General features: G+C 45.3%; 1 protein-coding gene across 1 annotated transcript in view; it reads right to left on the minus strand.

Annotated features, from left to right (window-relative positions):
- Positions 1–7969: 7969 nt before the first annotated feature.
- Tshz3 (teashirt zinc finger homeobox 3) overlaps positions 7970–16719 on the minus strand; it is an 80571-nt gene continuing 71821 nt past the window's right edge. The window contains exon 2 of the mRNA XM_042668232.1: positions 7970–11497. Coding sequence (XP_042524166.1) covers positions 8274–11497 — 3224 coding nt within the window. The 3' untranslated portion in view covers positions 7970–8273. The remainder of the gene's footprint in view (positions 11498–16719) is intronic.

The raw sequence follows: 16719 nt of genomic DNA on the forward strand, positions 1-16719 counted from the left end.
TTAATAATAATGAGAGGGAGAACTGAATGGCCCTCTATAGTAGAATCTAGCTGGATCTGGCAAGGGTGCCATCGAGTGAATTCCCAAAGCCTACCTGTGGGAGCTAAGAGCCGCAGAGACCAAAAAGAAAAAAGTCAACCAAAAAACAGATTGTCCAAATCTTTGTACAAAGAGAGCAGCCCAGGGAAGGTTTCTGATTCATCATCAGCTAAGGGCAGAGCAAGGTCATGGCCATGGCTCTCAGATCCTTGGGCTTGGGAGTTGTGAGGCAAGCTAATAGAACCCAGCAGGAGGAACCGGTCAGCAGCTTCACGCAATGATGCCTGCACTTTGGTTTATAATTTTATGCTCAAGGTTAATTATGTGTGTCCTTGGCTTGAATCAAAGATATTAGCAATGCGAGAAATATCATTGCCTGTAGCCAGATTGGTAAAATAAGGATTCTTAGAAATACCTGTGAACTGGAAACATGCTTTCATTACTAAGTCCAGACCTCTTAGTGATGATATTGCTCTGTCAATAATAATAAAAGCAATATGTCAGAGCAAACCTTCTAGAAAGATGGAAGTCTTCTAGATCATGTCCAAAAGAGCAGCTGATGGCCACAATTGTAACTACTCAGCCCTGAACACACCACCTAAAAGCTAGCATTTGATAGATAGATAGATAGATAGATAGATAGATAGATAGATAGATAGATAGATAGATAGATAGACAGGCAAACAGACAGATGGATAGATGATAGATACATATACATACATAACTGATAGGTAGTAGATAGAATAGATGATAGGTAGGTATACAGGTAGGTAGGTAGGTAGGTACATACATGCATACATACATGCATACATACATGCATACATATATACATACATACATTCATACACACATAGATAGATGATTGGTAGTAGATAGAATAGATGATAGGTAGGTAGGTAGGTAGGTAGTGATAGAATAGGTAATAGATAAAATAGATGATAGGTAGATGGATGGGTAGATAGAAGATAGAATAGATGATAGGTAGGTAGGTTGGTAGATAGAGAGATGACAGACAGACAGACAGATAGATAATATCAACACTGGGGTGTGAACTCAAGATCTGAGCTCTGTCCCTTAGCTTTTTCACACAAGGATGGTGCTCTACCACTTGAGCCACATCTCTAATTCCTGCTTTTGGGTGTTTCATTGGAGATACTGAGTTTCATAGCTTTCCTGCCCAGAGCTAGCTTTGAATTATAATCCTCAGGTCTCAGCTTCCTGAGTAGCTCAGTTGGCAGATGTAAGCCACTAACACCCAGCTAAGAGCTGGCATTTTAAATTAGTTATGTCCCTGCAGACAGCCACATGCAGCTTCAACCTGGTCTCCCACCGTGCAGTTAAGATGGTGACTAACCATGGGCCCTGATTCCTGAGTTAGCTAATTGTGGATGTTAATCTCTGGGAAGGGTGTCACCTTGCTGATTATCATTATCATCAAGAATGATTTATTAAGATGACAGGAGTCTCTGACATTATGCCCAAGTAGTGGAAAGAAGCCAGTTTGTGTGTGTGTGTGTATACGTGTATGTGTGTGTACGTGTGTGTGTGTGTGTGTGTGTGTGTGTGTGTCCTTCGATTGTTAGAATTTCATTTTGAAGACACCTGGTTTCCTGGACCAGTAATGTATTGATACCCAAATGTGAACTTCCAGAAGCCACTGAAAATGACTGAAGTTTTCACTGGACCCTAGTCATTTTTTGGCTGTCCAATGTGCACCAGCCTATCCCAGGTTGTCAGGCAGCTAACTCACAATTTGGCGTATCCATTATCTCTGGCAGAGCAGTGACTGTGGTCTCCAATCCTTGGCATTGTGGAAGAAATGCTTTTGGAACCCCTAAAACTCACCCTTTGTAACATTTCCTGGCCTGCCACTTCTCATGGGGAGCTGATGTACGGGTGAAGTGGAGGAAGTCTCATTAAATTCTTCGTGTGTGTGTGTGTGTGTGTGTGTGTGTGTGTGTGTGTGCGCGCGCGCTGGTCCTGGGGCTTGAACTCAGAGCCTTGGCATGATCCCTGAGCTTTTTTCACTCAAAGCCAGCACTCTCCCATTTGAGCCACACCAGCACTTGTGCCTTTTGCTAGTTCATTAGAGATAAAAGTCTCAAACTTTCCTGCCTGGGCTGGCTTTGAACTTCGATCCTCAGATCTCAGCCACTTGAGTAGCTAGGATGACAGGCATAAGCCACTGGCACCTGGCATCCATCAAATTCTTAGTGGTAGAATAATGGCATTTCTAAACCATACCGTTTCTTCTTCTGCCTTATGGAGACTCCAATGGAGTAGGAGAGAGAAACAGAACCTCCTCCAAACAAACTCTTATGTTTGATCATGGTTAGAAAAGCAGCCCTGCCTTGACAGGGCTGCATGAGGAGATGGCACAGTTAGGGCGAGTAAGCTGCTCTTCCTAGGAGTTTTATGCTCAGAGACAGTGTCAAAACCTTCTCCAAATGAATGCAATTCTATAACTAACTATTGCATGTTGCTAAGGCCAGAGAACCCTGGAATTGTGTTGGAATCCTGTCTGTCTACTTTTCTCCAAGTGTTTTGCAGGTCAGCTGAAATCTGAAAGGCATTTCCTAAGGGAAATATATTTCCAGGTTCCCTTTTTTTTTGCCAAACATTACACGTGCTTACTAATAAATCCACAGGGAGAAAGAAGGTTAGCATTTCTATTAGTAAAAGAATAACTATTTTTGTGGAATAAAAATGGTAATTTCTCCATTAGCTAAAAGGATAATAGCTATTATTTTAAAAGTTAAAGTATTTATTACTAAAGAGTGGTGTTGGGTATGCCTGCTTTCATTTTTCTTTTCATGATTGTTTCTTATAATACAGAGTGTATTATTTTCGTGTTAAACAGTCACCACAATACAATGTCACCAATTTCCAAGAAACTGCACAGATGAATTGAAAAAATAAATCACTTTTTTATTATTTTTTATTAGATGACTTGGAAATTTATGGAGACAATAAGGGATTTTTTTTTAATGTGCCAGTAGTGTGGGGTTGAATTCAGGATCTCATGCTCTTGTTTAGTTTTTTCATTCAAAGCTGGTGCTCTACCACTTGAGCAACAGCTCCACTTCCATCTTTTTCATAGTTTATCAGAGAGAAGAGTCTCACAGATTTTTGCCTGCCAGGCCTGGCTTGAAAACATGATCCTCAGATCTACCTCTTGAGTAGCTGGGATTACAGGTGTGAGTCACCAGGCACTCAGCTGAGACAATAATTTGTCATCTTCCTTCCTATCAGCAAATGCTGCTCTATAACTCTCCTATTTACAGGATTTGGTTCCCTCTCAACATGGAGAAAAACTGTAGATTGTTTTTTGTGTTTGTTGTACTTTTATATGTTTTCTCACATGTGATTGGAAGCAGTTGAGGGCTGAAGACAGCAAAGTCTACTCTGTTGTAGTGGGATGATTCTGGGAAAAAAGAATTCCTTCTGGGAATACAGAGATGACGGTCCTGAATTCTGCAGGGCAGGCTGTCCTGGGCCTATCGCCTACACACCAGCTCACCATGCCCTGATGAGGAAGGGCCCTTTAGTGCTTATCAATCTCTTCTTTTGCAGAATGAAAATAGAACTGAGTTATCAGGGAGGTGTGGGGGGGAATCTTCATCAAACCCAACCCTCTCCGACTCACATGTAAGATTTTAATTATAGAAATCTTGCTGCCTAAAACTTAAAGCTACATTCCTGATATATACATATATATATATATATATATAATTTTTTTTGCTAAACATTGACTGCAGCGAATAGCTAAGATGTGGCATATTGATTTCTTGTTGTGAAGTGAACTGTTCAAGCTCCATTTAAGATTTTCATCTTGCGTGTAGCCCTGAGCACATCAGAGCACCATAAATTAGTTAAATTGCACATTTATCACAAATGTTATTTTAAGATACTGCATAAATGTTGGTGGTTGGGAAGATATACAGTAGAGCTGCAGTGAAGCCGGGCGTGGGTGGGGTCAGGTTGGGGTCACCCACACCTGTGATTAAGCCCCACCCCCCCCCAGCCCCAGCCCACATCCCTTCCATCCTCCTGGGAGCCACTTGAAAACCCTTGAACTTGAACATGGAGTCCTTCCTCCACACACCTCCTGCAGACTACAATAGACTTGGAATTCAAGTGGAGATGCTTCTCGTCCATTTCAGGGAAAACCAGGCCACGCTAAGGGATGGGTGGATGGTTCCGCTTGGCAATAACCAGTTCTTTAGCTGGAATAGGGCTTGGTAATGATGGCAAACAAGGGCTTGCATTTTTAAGTGGGTAGCTGGATCTGCCAGCCTCCCCAAAGAAAGAAAACCCAGCCCCAACCCCAGACTAAGAAGACAGGCACTGAGGTTTGCATCGAAGGCTTCCTAGTGTATTTCCCTAAAGACAAAGTAATTTTTGAATCCCATTAATACAAGCAGGCATTTCCTGGCTGAATCCAAAATGCCAAATGGCAATCTATACTACCACCCATTATGACCATTGATCTTCAGTTCTCTCTCTCTCTCTCTCTCTCTCTCTCTCTCACACACACACACACACACACACACACACACGAGCTCTGAAGATCATCTTGAGAATAAAGTGAAGATGAGCAGAATATTTGGGTCCTTCTCCCCAATTATAAAGAGGGGGGCCCATCCTTGTTGGTATGACTCCCCCCCTCCCTTCAAGCCCCACAGGCATAGTGGTGATGGAGGCGTTGTCAGTTGAAGCTGTGAAGAGGCAGGACTTTGGTTCTAATAAACCACCGATGCGATGCTATATTTAACCTGTGAAAAATCCAAGACTGGAAATCTGGGCTGCGGGATGTGAAGGCGCAAAAAGCACAGGAGAGAGAGAGAGAGAGAGAGAGAGAGAGTGTGTAGGTGTGTGTGTGTGGGTGGGTGCCTCTGTCCCCTGAGCCAGGTTCCTAGGGGGAGTTGAACTGATGTTGAACCCTCAGCCCTTGCCAGGTAGAGGTTGACAGTGTTAATCAGGAAAAGGCACTGGGGGCTGGCCAGGATGGATATAGGCGGGGCCAGGTAGGAGGTGGGCAGGGCCAGGAGGGAGATGGGGGGGGGGGGGGCTGGCCACCAGGGTGGGGTAGATGGGGCCAGGAGGGAGGGAGGTGGGACCAGGAAGTGGGCGGGGCCAGGGGAGTGATGGATAGGGTAGGGTCAGGATCAGCTGTGAGTTTAGACAGGAAGGTTTTCTCATTCACCTGTGGAAACAGACCACTAGCCTGTGATCTGCTCCCTGCCAGAGCAGAACTGTATACTACTGTTAACCAAAAACTCAACTTTAAACTCTACTGAGGTCATTCTCCCTAAAAGTCCAGAGAGAGAGAGAGAGAGAGAGAGAGAGAGAGAGAGAGAATACCAGAGGAAGGGGGGAGCCATAGACGGGATGTAATGTTTGGACTCAACTTGACAGAAAAAAAGGGGGTGGGTGGGAGAAAAACCGTGGGTGTATTGCTTCACTTCTCTGAAAGGGCTTAATTTAAAATTTTAATAAAAGAGTATTCTCTCCTCCTCCCTTCCTCCCCCCTCCCTACACACACACACACACCCCTTCAAGTTGAGGTGTTTTATGTATTACATGGATGTAACAGATCTCTCATTTGTATAATTCTAGGTTAAGAGCTCTGATTCTGCATAACTGCAACCGTACTTGGAATAGAGTAATAAAGGTATTTTACAATTTTACATGATTTTCCTAGCGTTTACTTGGCATGATTTGCCAGGGCCAATAAAAGCTTGTGATTATCATATAAATGCGTTCTCTCCTCCTCCTCCTCCTCCTCCTGTGCAGAGATCCATACTCCTCTTACACACCCCCATCCTCCTTCTCCCCAACCTTGCTATCTCTGGGTGTTTCAGCAAAGGGAAGAACTAACAACCCCTACCCCCCTACCCAAGGGCCAAATTGGCTCTGCTTTTGATTATTTGAATAGCCTAAATCCATAGGGATTTTCCATCATGCACAAAACCTTCTTTATCAGCCTCCATTCACCCTAATGCTAGGTTGGGGGGGGGTGGTTCGTAGGGGGCTGGGACTTCTCTGTACCCAGAAAGGACCCCTTCCTTTCAAGCCTTGGTCTCTCTTAAGGGTCACCTGGTAGGATCAGATGCTCTGGTCCTCAGTATTTAGGGAATATCCCTTTTAATCACAGACAGTGTAACCTCACGTGCATTTCTCCCTTTTCTTTCCAATTGCTATTCTTGGGGGAAGTTCACTGCCAGACATCTGTGTAAGAAAGTGCTCCCGGCTTGCAAAGTTCACCGAAAATCTCCCCTGATTTACGTGCAACCTCCGACTGACTGCCGGCACCTGGCAGACACAGCAACCAACTCCAAGTCGTAAACAGATCGCATACAATTTAATTTTAATGTGCTCGTTAGTGCTAGCACATTTCAGACATAATTGTGAACGCAACACAAAATTATAGCAAAAAAAAAAAGGAGAGAGAGAGACAATTTTAATGCTGCCATAGGAAAAAGAAGAGGGAGTTATATGAAGAGTCATAGAATGGTGTTTCGTTGTTAACCATCAGAATAGGGCACATAGTGTTGGGTTGTCTGTTTACATGCCAATATTTTATACATAGGTTCTCCGATGATGTCAGCTGTCAGTTACTTCTGCAAAATGAACTGCCAAAAAAAAAAAAAAAATAGAAGAGAACAGAATTGCATGGAGAGCCGGTAACCAGGGGTTACCTTCACAGAGGCCTAAAGATAAAACAACAACAATAATAACATAAGATTAAAAAAAACACTTCGGTGTAGGATCTTGGGAGGATAATTAGGACGAATCAAACCAGAAAATTACCAATGGAAATAAAAGGCAATCTACAATATTAAAAAAAAATCTCAACGAAGAAGGCTTATAAATATGGGGGGGGGAGATTGTATTACAGAATTTCTCATGACTTTGAAGCAAAGTATTACAGTACAAATATTTTAAAGGCTTTAATCGATGTTTAGGAAATACAGTACAAGTTCTTGTTATTGTTGTTACTGTGGGTGTTTTTTTTTCCTTTTCAAATAGACTTAACCCTTGGAGCACTGAGTTTTATTTTGAGTATTCTTTAATTTCTAATAAATATTTTCAAAAAAACCATGTGCAAATTACTATATGAATGCTTGCCAAGGATGATTTTTCCTGGGCTGGAAAAACATGGTAATAGGATGCTAATAAATATGTATAATTTAAACATGAACCTCTATCCGTATAGATGTACTGTTTAGCAAACAATTATACTTTGCTTTGTGATAACGTTTCTGTATACTTTATAAATGCTATCTGTGGTATCTTCTGTATAATTTACAATGTTTCCATGTTAAAACAAAACAAAACAAAACAAACCCCATAGACCTTTAAAAAAAATGAAAAAGGAAAAAAAATACACTACAGATAGGCATGGCTAATACCCAGCGCATACAAGTACATAAAACACGGTTGCTATATAAATACAAGAAGGAGGAAAAAAAGGGCATTTATCCACCATCACATTTTTTCCCATAAGAGTCTGAAATCTATACAATATATACATCTATGTTTCAATGTGAAAATAATATTCTTTTAAATTTCAAGGCGTGTTATACCCCTGCAGACCTGCATAAATGGAGATTCATATTATCAATTATAACTAAGCTGGTAAGGAAAAACTTTTTTTAAAAAACAAAGCTTCATACATTATTATTATTAATAATAATATTATTATTTTGTTTTATTTTTTTATAACCAAATGAATGCAAAAGTGCTTCAAAGTACTCAGAGGGCGAAAGATGAAAAGGGTGTAAAGTCTTGTGGAAAAAGTATGTGCCCAGATTTCTTTATAAATGCTTAATTAAACTGTCAATGCATGCAGCTTTGAAACACCTGGAGGAGAGTGTAGGAAAGGGGTGGGGGAGGGGGGGAACAGGTCGGGGAGGGGTGAGGGGGCAGGGCAAGGCAGGGCGGGGCCAAAGGAGATGCTCACAACTAAATCCCATTTACACCAAGTTCCAAACACTTACCACTGCGTTTTAAACCTTCATTATTTTATACCAGTTAACAGCTGATTATGCACCTCTATTAAACACTGTACAGTTATACAAAAAAAAAAAAAAACCAGTCCGGCCCAGAATAATTCTCCATAGTTAACATAAGAACATGTACCCAAGAAACAAGATAGAATGGCCTTAAGGTGCCTTCAAACAGTTTTCTCTCAAAGCAACACTGCAAGCATTCGCCAGCAGAAGCAAATGCTACTGCTTCTCCAGCTCAGACACATACAGAAGATGGTCCTCGGGCGACTTCCCGTGTGTTTTGCTAAGGTGAAGCTTCACGGCATGCTTGCTGGCAAAGGTCCGGTTGCAAAGCTTACACTGATACGAGGTCCCTAAGTCTTCCTCTGGGGAGGAGGTCACCAGTTTGTCTGATGATGGCGACTTGGTTTGTGCTATTTGATGATTAATCTGTTCGGTGGACAATTTGGATAAGTCTCGTAACCGAAAACCTAGATGTGACTCCAAGTGACTAATGTAAGTGGATGGAGTCCTGATCTGGGATGCACAGTCGTTACAAAAAAACACAGGGTGGCCAGTGTCCAAGTTTTTCAGGAACTTTGTCCCACCTGTCCTTCGAAGCTGGTACTTCACGTTGGCCAGCCAGTGACTGATGGTGGTCATGGACAGCCCGGTGAACCGGGAGATGTGCATGCGCTCCTGAGGGCTCAGGTCAGACATGATGTATTTGCCCTCTGAGGTTTGTCTCAGGCTGGCGGCGAACTGGGCCTGGAGGATCAGTAGATGCTGTGGGTTCCAGTTGGACTGACGCCCTTTTCTCTTCTGCGCGGGTGTGGCCTCCTCGGCCTCCTCCAGGGCGGTCCCATCAATGTCAGACTTCTCGGAGATGCTGGAAGGAGTGGAGGATTTGGACGTGTGGCTCTCTGTCAAGTTCTTCAGCATATCAGAGATGTCTGACAAGGCGTTCTCGCGCAGCGGCGAGTTTGACATGAAGGAGACGACGGCGGATGTCTTGGCCGTTGTCACCAGAGATGAAGAGGTGGCGGGGGAGGCGGACGCGGGGGATAAAAGCCCTGAGCCCCCGGAACAGCCTTTGTCACTCTTGCCTTTCGTCAGATCTATAGGTTGATCGTTGTTGACGTGGTAAAAATAACGATCCAGGTGGTCAGCCTTTTTGGCCAGAGGCAGGGGTGGCGGTGGGGTAGCCACGGCCGCCTTCTCCGCCAGACTGTTGCTCATCTTGAAAAGCATACTCATGGGGTCCAAGGTGGGCAGGGAGGGCTTGGCGGCCTTGCCCAAGTGCACGTTCATTACCGACTGCAGGGCACTCAGAGGGTTCACGAAGGGTTGCTCCGGGGGGTGTTCGGTGATGATGGCGGTGCTGCCACTCAGGCTACTGCTCAGGGGCTTTGCCAGCTCTTTACCGTTCTCCACCGGTTCTGCCTTGGGGCTCGCCTCTTTGCAGCCATCCCGAGGGGGGCTGCTGGGGCTCCCCTCTTGGCTTTTAAAGCTCCCATCGTTGGCCGCTTCCGTCTTGATGGGGTCGCTCAGTTCACTGCCACACGGAGAAGGGGTGGCCCTCTTGGGCGGGGACAGTTTGGCTTCAGGCTCCTTCATTTTCTCCTCGACCTTGGCGACTTTCTCGGTGACCTTCTTTACCAGTTCTTCCATGGCGTGGAAATTGGTTTTGGGCATTGGGGATGTCTGGCTACTGGGGGGTGAGATCAGGGCCTGGCTTTTTGTGGGGGATACAATCTCATTGCTGCCAAACAAGGGTTTCAAGGCCGTGTTCTTCCCAGAGGAGCCCAAAGACAATTTCATCATGTTGGGAAGCTGGTAGGCAGCATGGATGCTGGGGTAACCTCCCCAGCTAGGGGTGCCATTCTGAGCCTTGTTGATGGCAGATGTCACTGTGTTTTCTAGAGATTTGAGGATGTCCAAGCCCCCCTTCGGGCTCTCCTCTAAGTCATTCTCCGTCAAATAATGATACTTGGAGGAAATATCATACTTCTCCTCTTCCTCGCTGGGCTTCTCTTTGTCCTTCGGCTTCTCCTCTGTGCCAACTTTGTCTTTCTCCACTTCCTTCTTGATGTCTAAGTTCAGTTTGGGGGAGACACTGGCGGGCGTGTTGGAGGGGGATGTGAAGGTGGTGGCTGCCAGAGGCACTGACTGGACCTTTTCATCCAGCAGGGTGGTGACAGTGGGGGTGACCGGCGTCTCCATGATGGGTTTCCCCTTCTTCATGGCTGAGTTGGTGACCTTGATGAAGTGGCCCGTGACCATCATGTGGGCTGTGAGCTCCTGCAGCGTATCGTGGGAACTGCCACACTCCATACACTTGAGGATCTGGGATTTGCGGGCTTCGAAATGCCAGGCATAGCTGGCCCCATTCTGGTGGCCGTACCGGTTATTTGGCGTGATGTAAGGGTTGGAGTTCTTCTGGAGCGTATCATTGGTATCCGAGATCGTGGCTTTGGGGGTTCCCCCTGTGGAATCTGGGGAGCTAGGGAGCTCTAATTCCAGCGATGCTTTTTTCCGCGTGGTAGGGATGATTTTTGCGGCCACGGGCGTGACCGGTTCCTTAAGAGGCACTTTCTGGTAGTGTTTTGTTTTGATCATGTGCACGCTCAGATCCTGCAGGGACTCGAAGGAGTGCCCGCAGTACATGCACTTGAGGACTTTCTGAGCATCTTCTTTCCCTTCCATCTCCAGCAAAGAGCGCTTGCGTGGCTTGGACCACCGTTTGGGGTTATTACTGTCCGTCTCGTGGTTATCATCACGGTAGTGGCCTGTCTCATTCATGTGCACTGTCAGCTCTACCAGGGTGTCATAGGCCGCACTGCAATCCTTGCAGCGGAACTTGCTGGCCCCTGTGAAGATGGAGCCGTAGAGCTTGCTACTCTGCCGATACAGCTGCACAGTACTGAAGAGGCTGGGCTCAGGCAGCATGCGACTCTGTGACACCTGTTGTAGGGTCTTAGCCATGGCACTCTGATGCCAATCAAAGCTACTGCTGCCACAGCTGCTGCTGCTGCTACTGCTGCTGCTGCTGCTCCCACCGGTGTTCTTCTCCGACGAGGGCTGGTGGAGGTTGAGATTGAGGTTGGACCAATAGGAGTTGGACAGGAAATTGTTGTACACGGCCTTCATCTGCTCCAGGCTGTCTGAGATGGCGGTGGTGTCTTCCAAGGGCACGGAGACATCTTTCGTCTCTTCTTCGATCTTGATGGAGCTGTTTTCAAAGTCAGCCATTCGATCACTGGTCTCACTGATGTGGGATTCACTGTCCATTTCGTGGCTGGAAAATTCAGCAGCTGGAGAATTCTGGTAACTGGGGCACGTCTTGCTGAGTTCCTTTTCTGGACATATGTACTTAGCCGAGGGTTCTCCATTTGCCGTGTGATCTTCTCGGTCTGCGTCTTCATCTACCAAGGCGGCTGCTTTTAATTCATCGGAAACATAGGCTGTCGTGATAATAGGTGGAGGTGAGGGATAGGCAGGAGAGAGAGAGACAGAAGAAAAAAGAGGAGGAGGAGAGAGAGAGAAAAAAGAAGCGTTAAGTAAATGTCTATCCAATTGGGAATGGTCTTGCTTTTCTAGAAAGAAGTTAAAGAGATGGACACATTTTGCAAAAAAAAAAAAAAAATTAAATAGTTAAAACGTGGTGTTTCTTTGGAGCAAAAAAAAATCTGCTCTTCAAACATAATTCGCCACCTTATTCTTCTCAAGGGGCAACAGCTTGAAATTAAAACTAAATTTGAAATTAATGAAGCACATTCTGGAGGTGGCATTCACTTCTAAAGTAATAAATTACTCGCATCAACCTCAGAGACAACAGTTCCTGTCTGTCAATTAATATGTCTTATGCTTCTCCTGGCCCTAATGCATTTCTTAACAGACAGATTCACAATTTAAATTAAGCAAGCAATTTTTTTTTCACTCATTACGTTTTTGAGTCCCAGTCTTTAATAAATATAAAGTACAAAAGCATCAATAACATTTCTTTTTCCCCCAAGTAAAAAGAAAGTACATCAATTGTAATAAATTAAATACAAGGTTGGGTGACAATTGTTTTTTAATCCCTTCTAGAAAAGAAAGTCTTCTAAAAGCTCAGTGTAAAGTTTTTACTTGTGTGTGGGGGGGGGGCGGGGGGGGGGGGGCAACAGAAGACCCTGTGACCCTCTCCAACCCAGCGCTGGCCCTGGTTTCCATAGAAATGGTGAGTTTGATGGGGTGGGGGGGGGTACGCATGCTCAGTACAGTGCTGCATGCTATGCATCCTGCGCATGCGCAGTTTCCCTCAATGGCATTTCCCATGGAATCCTCAGCCACTCACCCATGCGCATACTTTCTCCTTTCTTCTCCCTCCTCTTTCTCTCTCCCTCTCCTCCCTTCTCTTTTCTCTCATTCTCTTTCCCTGCCTGCTCTTTCCTCCTCTCTTTCTGCCCCACTCTCTCCCTTCTCTCCTCTCCCTCTTTTCTTTCTCCCCCTCCCCTCTCATTCTCTCCCCTCTCCACTTCTCTCCCTTTTCCTTCCTCTCCTCTTCTTCTTCCCCTCTCTTCTCCATCTCTCCCTCTCCCCTTATCATTCTTTCTCCCTCCTCTTTACCCTCTTTCCCTTACCTCTCCTCACGCTCCCTCTCTACTCTTAGCCCTCTACCTCCACTCTTCCCCTCTTCTCTCCTCTCCCTCTTTCCTCCTTGTTCTCCCTCTCTTCTCTCTCCATTCTCCCTTTCCCCTTCTCATTCTTTTCTTTCTCCCCTTTCCTCTTCCTCTTCCCCCTCTCCTCCTCTCTCTCCATCTCTGCCTTTTCTCTCTCCCTCCTTTCTCTCCTCTCTCTTTTCTCTCCTCTTTCCCTCATTTCTCTCTTTCCATGCAGAATTTTGTCAGGACAAGTTGGGGAAAATTGGTATGCGGTGTTCATTGCTGCTGTATAAATATATACAAGACCTTCCAGTGGACCTTACAAATGTCAAAGTGTTTGCTCTTTAGACTACTTTGTCAATATTTATTTAGCATAAGCTCCTTGCGCTTTGAACAGGGATCCTGGCTTTCTGGAGGCAATGTTAACTGGGGATGTAAATCTGGCCTGCATTCCTGAGCAAGTGGAGCTCAGAGCCACACAGCTGGGGCTCTAGAAGAACAGATCCAGAGGCTCTGAGCCCTAAGCGCACCTATGTATCAATGGACACAAGGATTTTCCCCTCTCCCACTCTCTTGTATTCCGGGACTCACGTTATTCCATACTGAAGCTAACCTTGCATCATGTGCTGGAGCTGGTGGTCTTGCGAACACACCAAAGGAGGAAAGGATTGGCAAGATGCCTAACTATCAGCAACTCAATTCACCAAGTCTGCCTTATTTGCAGATGTATTGACCAAGTGTGGTCAAAAATACCAAGAAAAATTTAAAGATTCAACAATAATTTGTGCCAGGCCTATCATCCTAACTGCTCAGGAAGCTGAGATCTGAGGATCACAGCTCAAAGCCAGCCCAGGGAAGGGAAGTCAGCGAAACTCTTATCTCCAGTAAACAACCAACAAAAAGCCAGAAGTGGAGCTCAAGTGGTAGAGCGCTAGCCTTGAGTAACAACATTAAGAGATAGCACCCAGGCCCTGAGTTCAAGCCCCAGTACTCTTACCAAAAACAAAAACACAAAAAAACAACAATCAAACAAAAAAAAAACCCCACAGGATAGAGTAGAGTTGAAAGAGATGGGAAGACTAATGAAGGGATGGCATTGATCAAGATGCACTGTACTCCAAAATGGACAGTGAATTCGAAAGCCATTTGTGGGCAGGGAATATGTCTTAGTTAAGAGTGTTTACCTAGCATGCATGAAGCCCTGGGTTCGATTCCTCAGTACCACATAAACAGAAAAGGCCAGAAATGGACAGTGCTGTGGTTCAAGTGGTAGAACAATAGCCTTGAGCAAAAGAAACTTAGGGACAGTACAATGCAGCCAGGTCCTGAGTCCAAGCCTCAGGACTGGGGGACAAAAAGGAAAAGAAAAGAAAGAAAACCAACTACTTAAAAGTTAATAAGAGAAATAATAAAGTTAAAACTAAATAAAGAAAACCAAAGTAACAACTCTTTCACTACATTTGGGAATAACTCTACTCTGAAAATAATCTTGAGAACTGAGCTTTAAAAACTTGCATGAGGCCTAAAAATGGTAGCTAAAGTCTTGGACCATGGCTCATGCCTATAATCCCAGCTATGAAGAAAGTTAAGTAGAAGATTAGGTGGTTCAAGGCCAGGCTGGGCCAAAAGTTAGCAAGACCCCTTCCCATCTTAACAAAGAAGCCAGATACGGTAGCTCACACATGTGACCCCAGCTATTGGAAGACATTGGTAGGAAGATTATGGTCCCAGGATGGCCCAGGACAATATCTAGAAAATAGCTAAAACAGAAACGGCTGGAGATATGGTAATCAGGTATGGTATCAAGTTATCAGAATGCCTGCCTAGCCAACACACGTCTTAGTATAAATCCCAGGACAAAAGTAGACATGAGTCATAGAGTAAAGACTAAAAATCTTCGTTGTTTGGTTTTTGTTTGTACTGGTCCTGGGACTTGAACTCAGAACCTCGTGCTCGCTCAAGGCTCTCAAGGCTAGGACTCTAGCACTTAAGCCATATCTCCACTTTGGGCTGGTTAATCGGAGATAAGACTTTACCCAAGCTGGCTTTGAACTGTGATTCTCAGATTTCAGCCTCCTGAGTACTGGGATTACAGGTGTGAGCTACCTGCACCCAGTGGTGAAAACCTTTCATCTCCTCCATGTATTTTCTGATGCCTCACAGAAGTAGATCATCGGTGGCTATCTGGTCAGAATACCCAACCCCCTCCTCCTCTCCATCTCCATTTGTGGTAGACCTTGGATCAGGAACAAAGAGAGAGGGCATGGAAACTCTGCCGTCACTGTCTGTTTGGAAATTACCTAAATTACCCTAAAAGGCTGGTGGCTCACGCCTGTAATCCCAGCTTCTCAAGGAGGCTGAGATCTGAGGATCTCAGTTCAAAGCCAGCCTAGGCAAGAAATGCCTGTGAGACTCTTATCTGCAATTACAGAAAGCCAGAAGTGGAGCTGTGGCTCAAGTGGTAGGACGACAAAATGTTACCTAAGGGGTAGATGAGCTTGCAGAGACTCTTGATTCCTTACCACCATGTTGGTTTTGGCATTCCAGTGGCTAGCATTACCTACTGCTTATACCCACAAGGAAAAGTGCCTGGCATGCTACTGAGTGTCTTGGACATTGATTAGGAAACTCCTGCTGATATTTAACTTCCTTGCTTGAATTCTTTAAAGACAAGGTCCTTGTACCCTGGGACTTGCACACAGTAGGAGAGTAATAGATCTTCCATATCTCCTTTAGGGGGGAAAAAAAAGATCGTGAGCTTCGGCTCACTCACTGAGTTGTGTCTTTCTAACAAGATCCATCTCTTCTCTGTCTCCTCTAGCTCTAGCCTGGTCCAGCCAATCAACAAGCATCTCCCACTTCTCTTCCTCAATCAGCCCCAGCTCCCCCCTCCCCCACCACCCCCAATTCCAACTTCAGCCTCTTTTGATGAAGAGGCTCAAATAGAAACCACTGGAATTGGTTCAGAAGGGCTGGTGTGTGTGCAACACACATGCGAATTCCCAAGTGATCTCTGAAGGAAGTTTAGATTTCTCAAAGTTTAGATTGCTGTCTCAATCTGATTCTGCTTCCTTTCCAGCTTCCTGCTCAGAGTCTAGAACTGAGGCCACCACTCACCATGTGTCATCCCAGCTTCCCTGCTGAAGCCCCACGTGGGATTCAGAAGGAGAAGCCAGGATGAAGCCAGCTGATCCCGCTCTGGGCCAGCCTCCCCTCCCCTCTCAAAAAAAAAAGCCAACTCTTGTTCCATAAGCACCTTCTCTCTTCACGCTAGAAAGCACGCCGGTGAAATCACCGCTTACAGCCAGATGTGCCACGTCTGAACCCAACTGCCAGCCCTGGGGGGAGGGGCACGGGGTAGAACCAGCCCGCCCTGCCCCCACAACTCCCCTCTGCTCTCAGGACGTGGCTGCTCTAACCTGCCAGATGGACACACTGATGAAGTTTCTATTATTGAAGAACACACCTGAGGCTGGACGACTTTAGAAAGACAATCAAATAAAAAGGGTTCTAGAGCTCATAGTTTGGGAAACTGCAAATTCAAACAGCCCCATCCCTAAACAGGCAAAAGACGTGGCAAAGGGCAGAAATGGGGGAGGATAAAAAAAAACCCAGCTCAGAATAGGAGGCCAGAGAGTACTTCAAGCATGAAATCAGCATCCCAAAAGAATACTCTTGGTGGCTATTTTGTTTGTTTTGTCAGTGGTAGGGCTTGAACTCAGAGCTTGAGCCTGTCCCTGAACTCATTTGCTCAAGGTTAGAGCTCTACCACTTTGAGCCACAACTCTACTTCTGTTTTTCTGGTGATTCGTTGGAGATAAGTCTCACAGACTTTCCTACCTGAGCTGGCTTTGAAGAGAGATCCTCAGATCTCAGCCTCCTGGGTAGCTAGAATAACAGGTGTGAGCCACCAGTGCCTGGCATGCATGTTAGTGTTTTAGTTTATTTTTTGTTTTGATTTTATCTTGGTGCTGGTCCTTGGGCTTGAACTCAAGGCCTGGGCACTGTCCCTAAGCTTTTGTGCTTAAGGCTAGCACTCTACC

Source organism: Dipodomys spectabilis, unplaced genomic scaffold (assembly GCF_019054845.1).
Source record: "Dipodomys spectabilis isolate Male_0828 unplaced genomic scaffold, ASM1905484v1 ptg000422l, whole genome shotgun sequence".
In the NCBI taxonomy this organism is placed as follows: Eukaryota; Metazoa; Chordata; class Mammalia; order Rodentia; family Heteromyidae; genus Dipodomys; species Dipodomys spectabilis.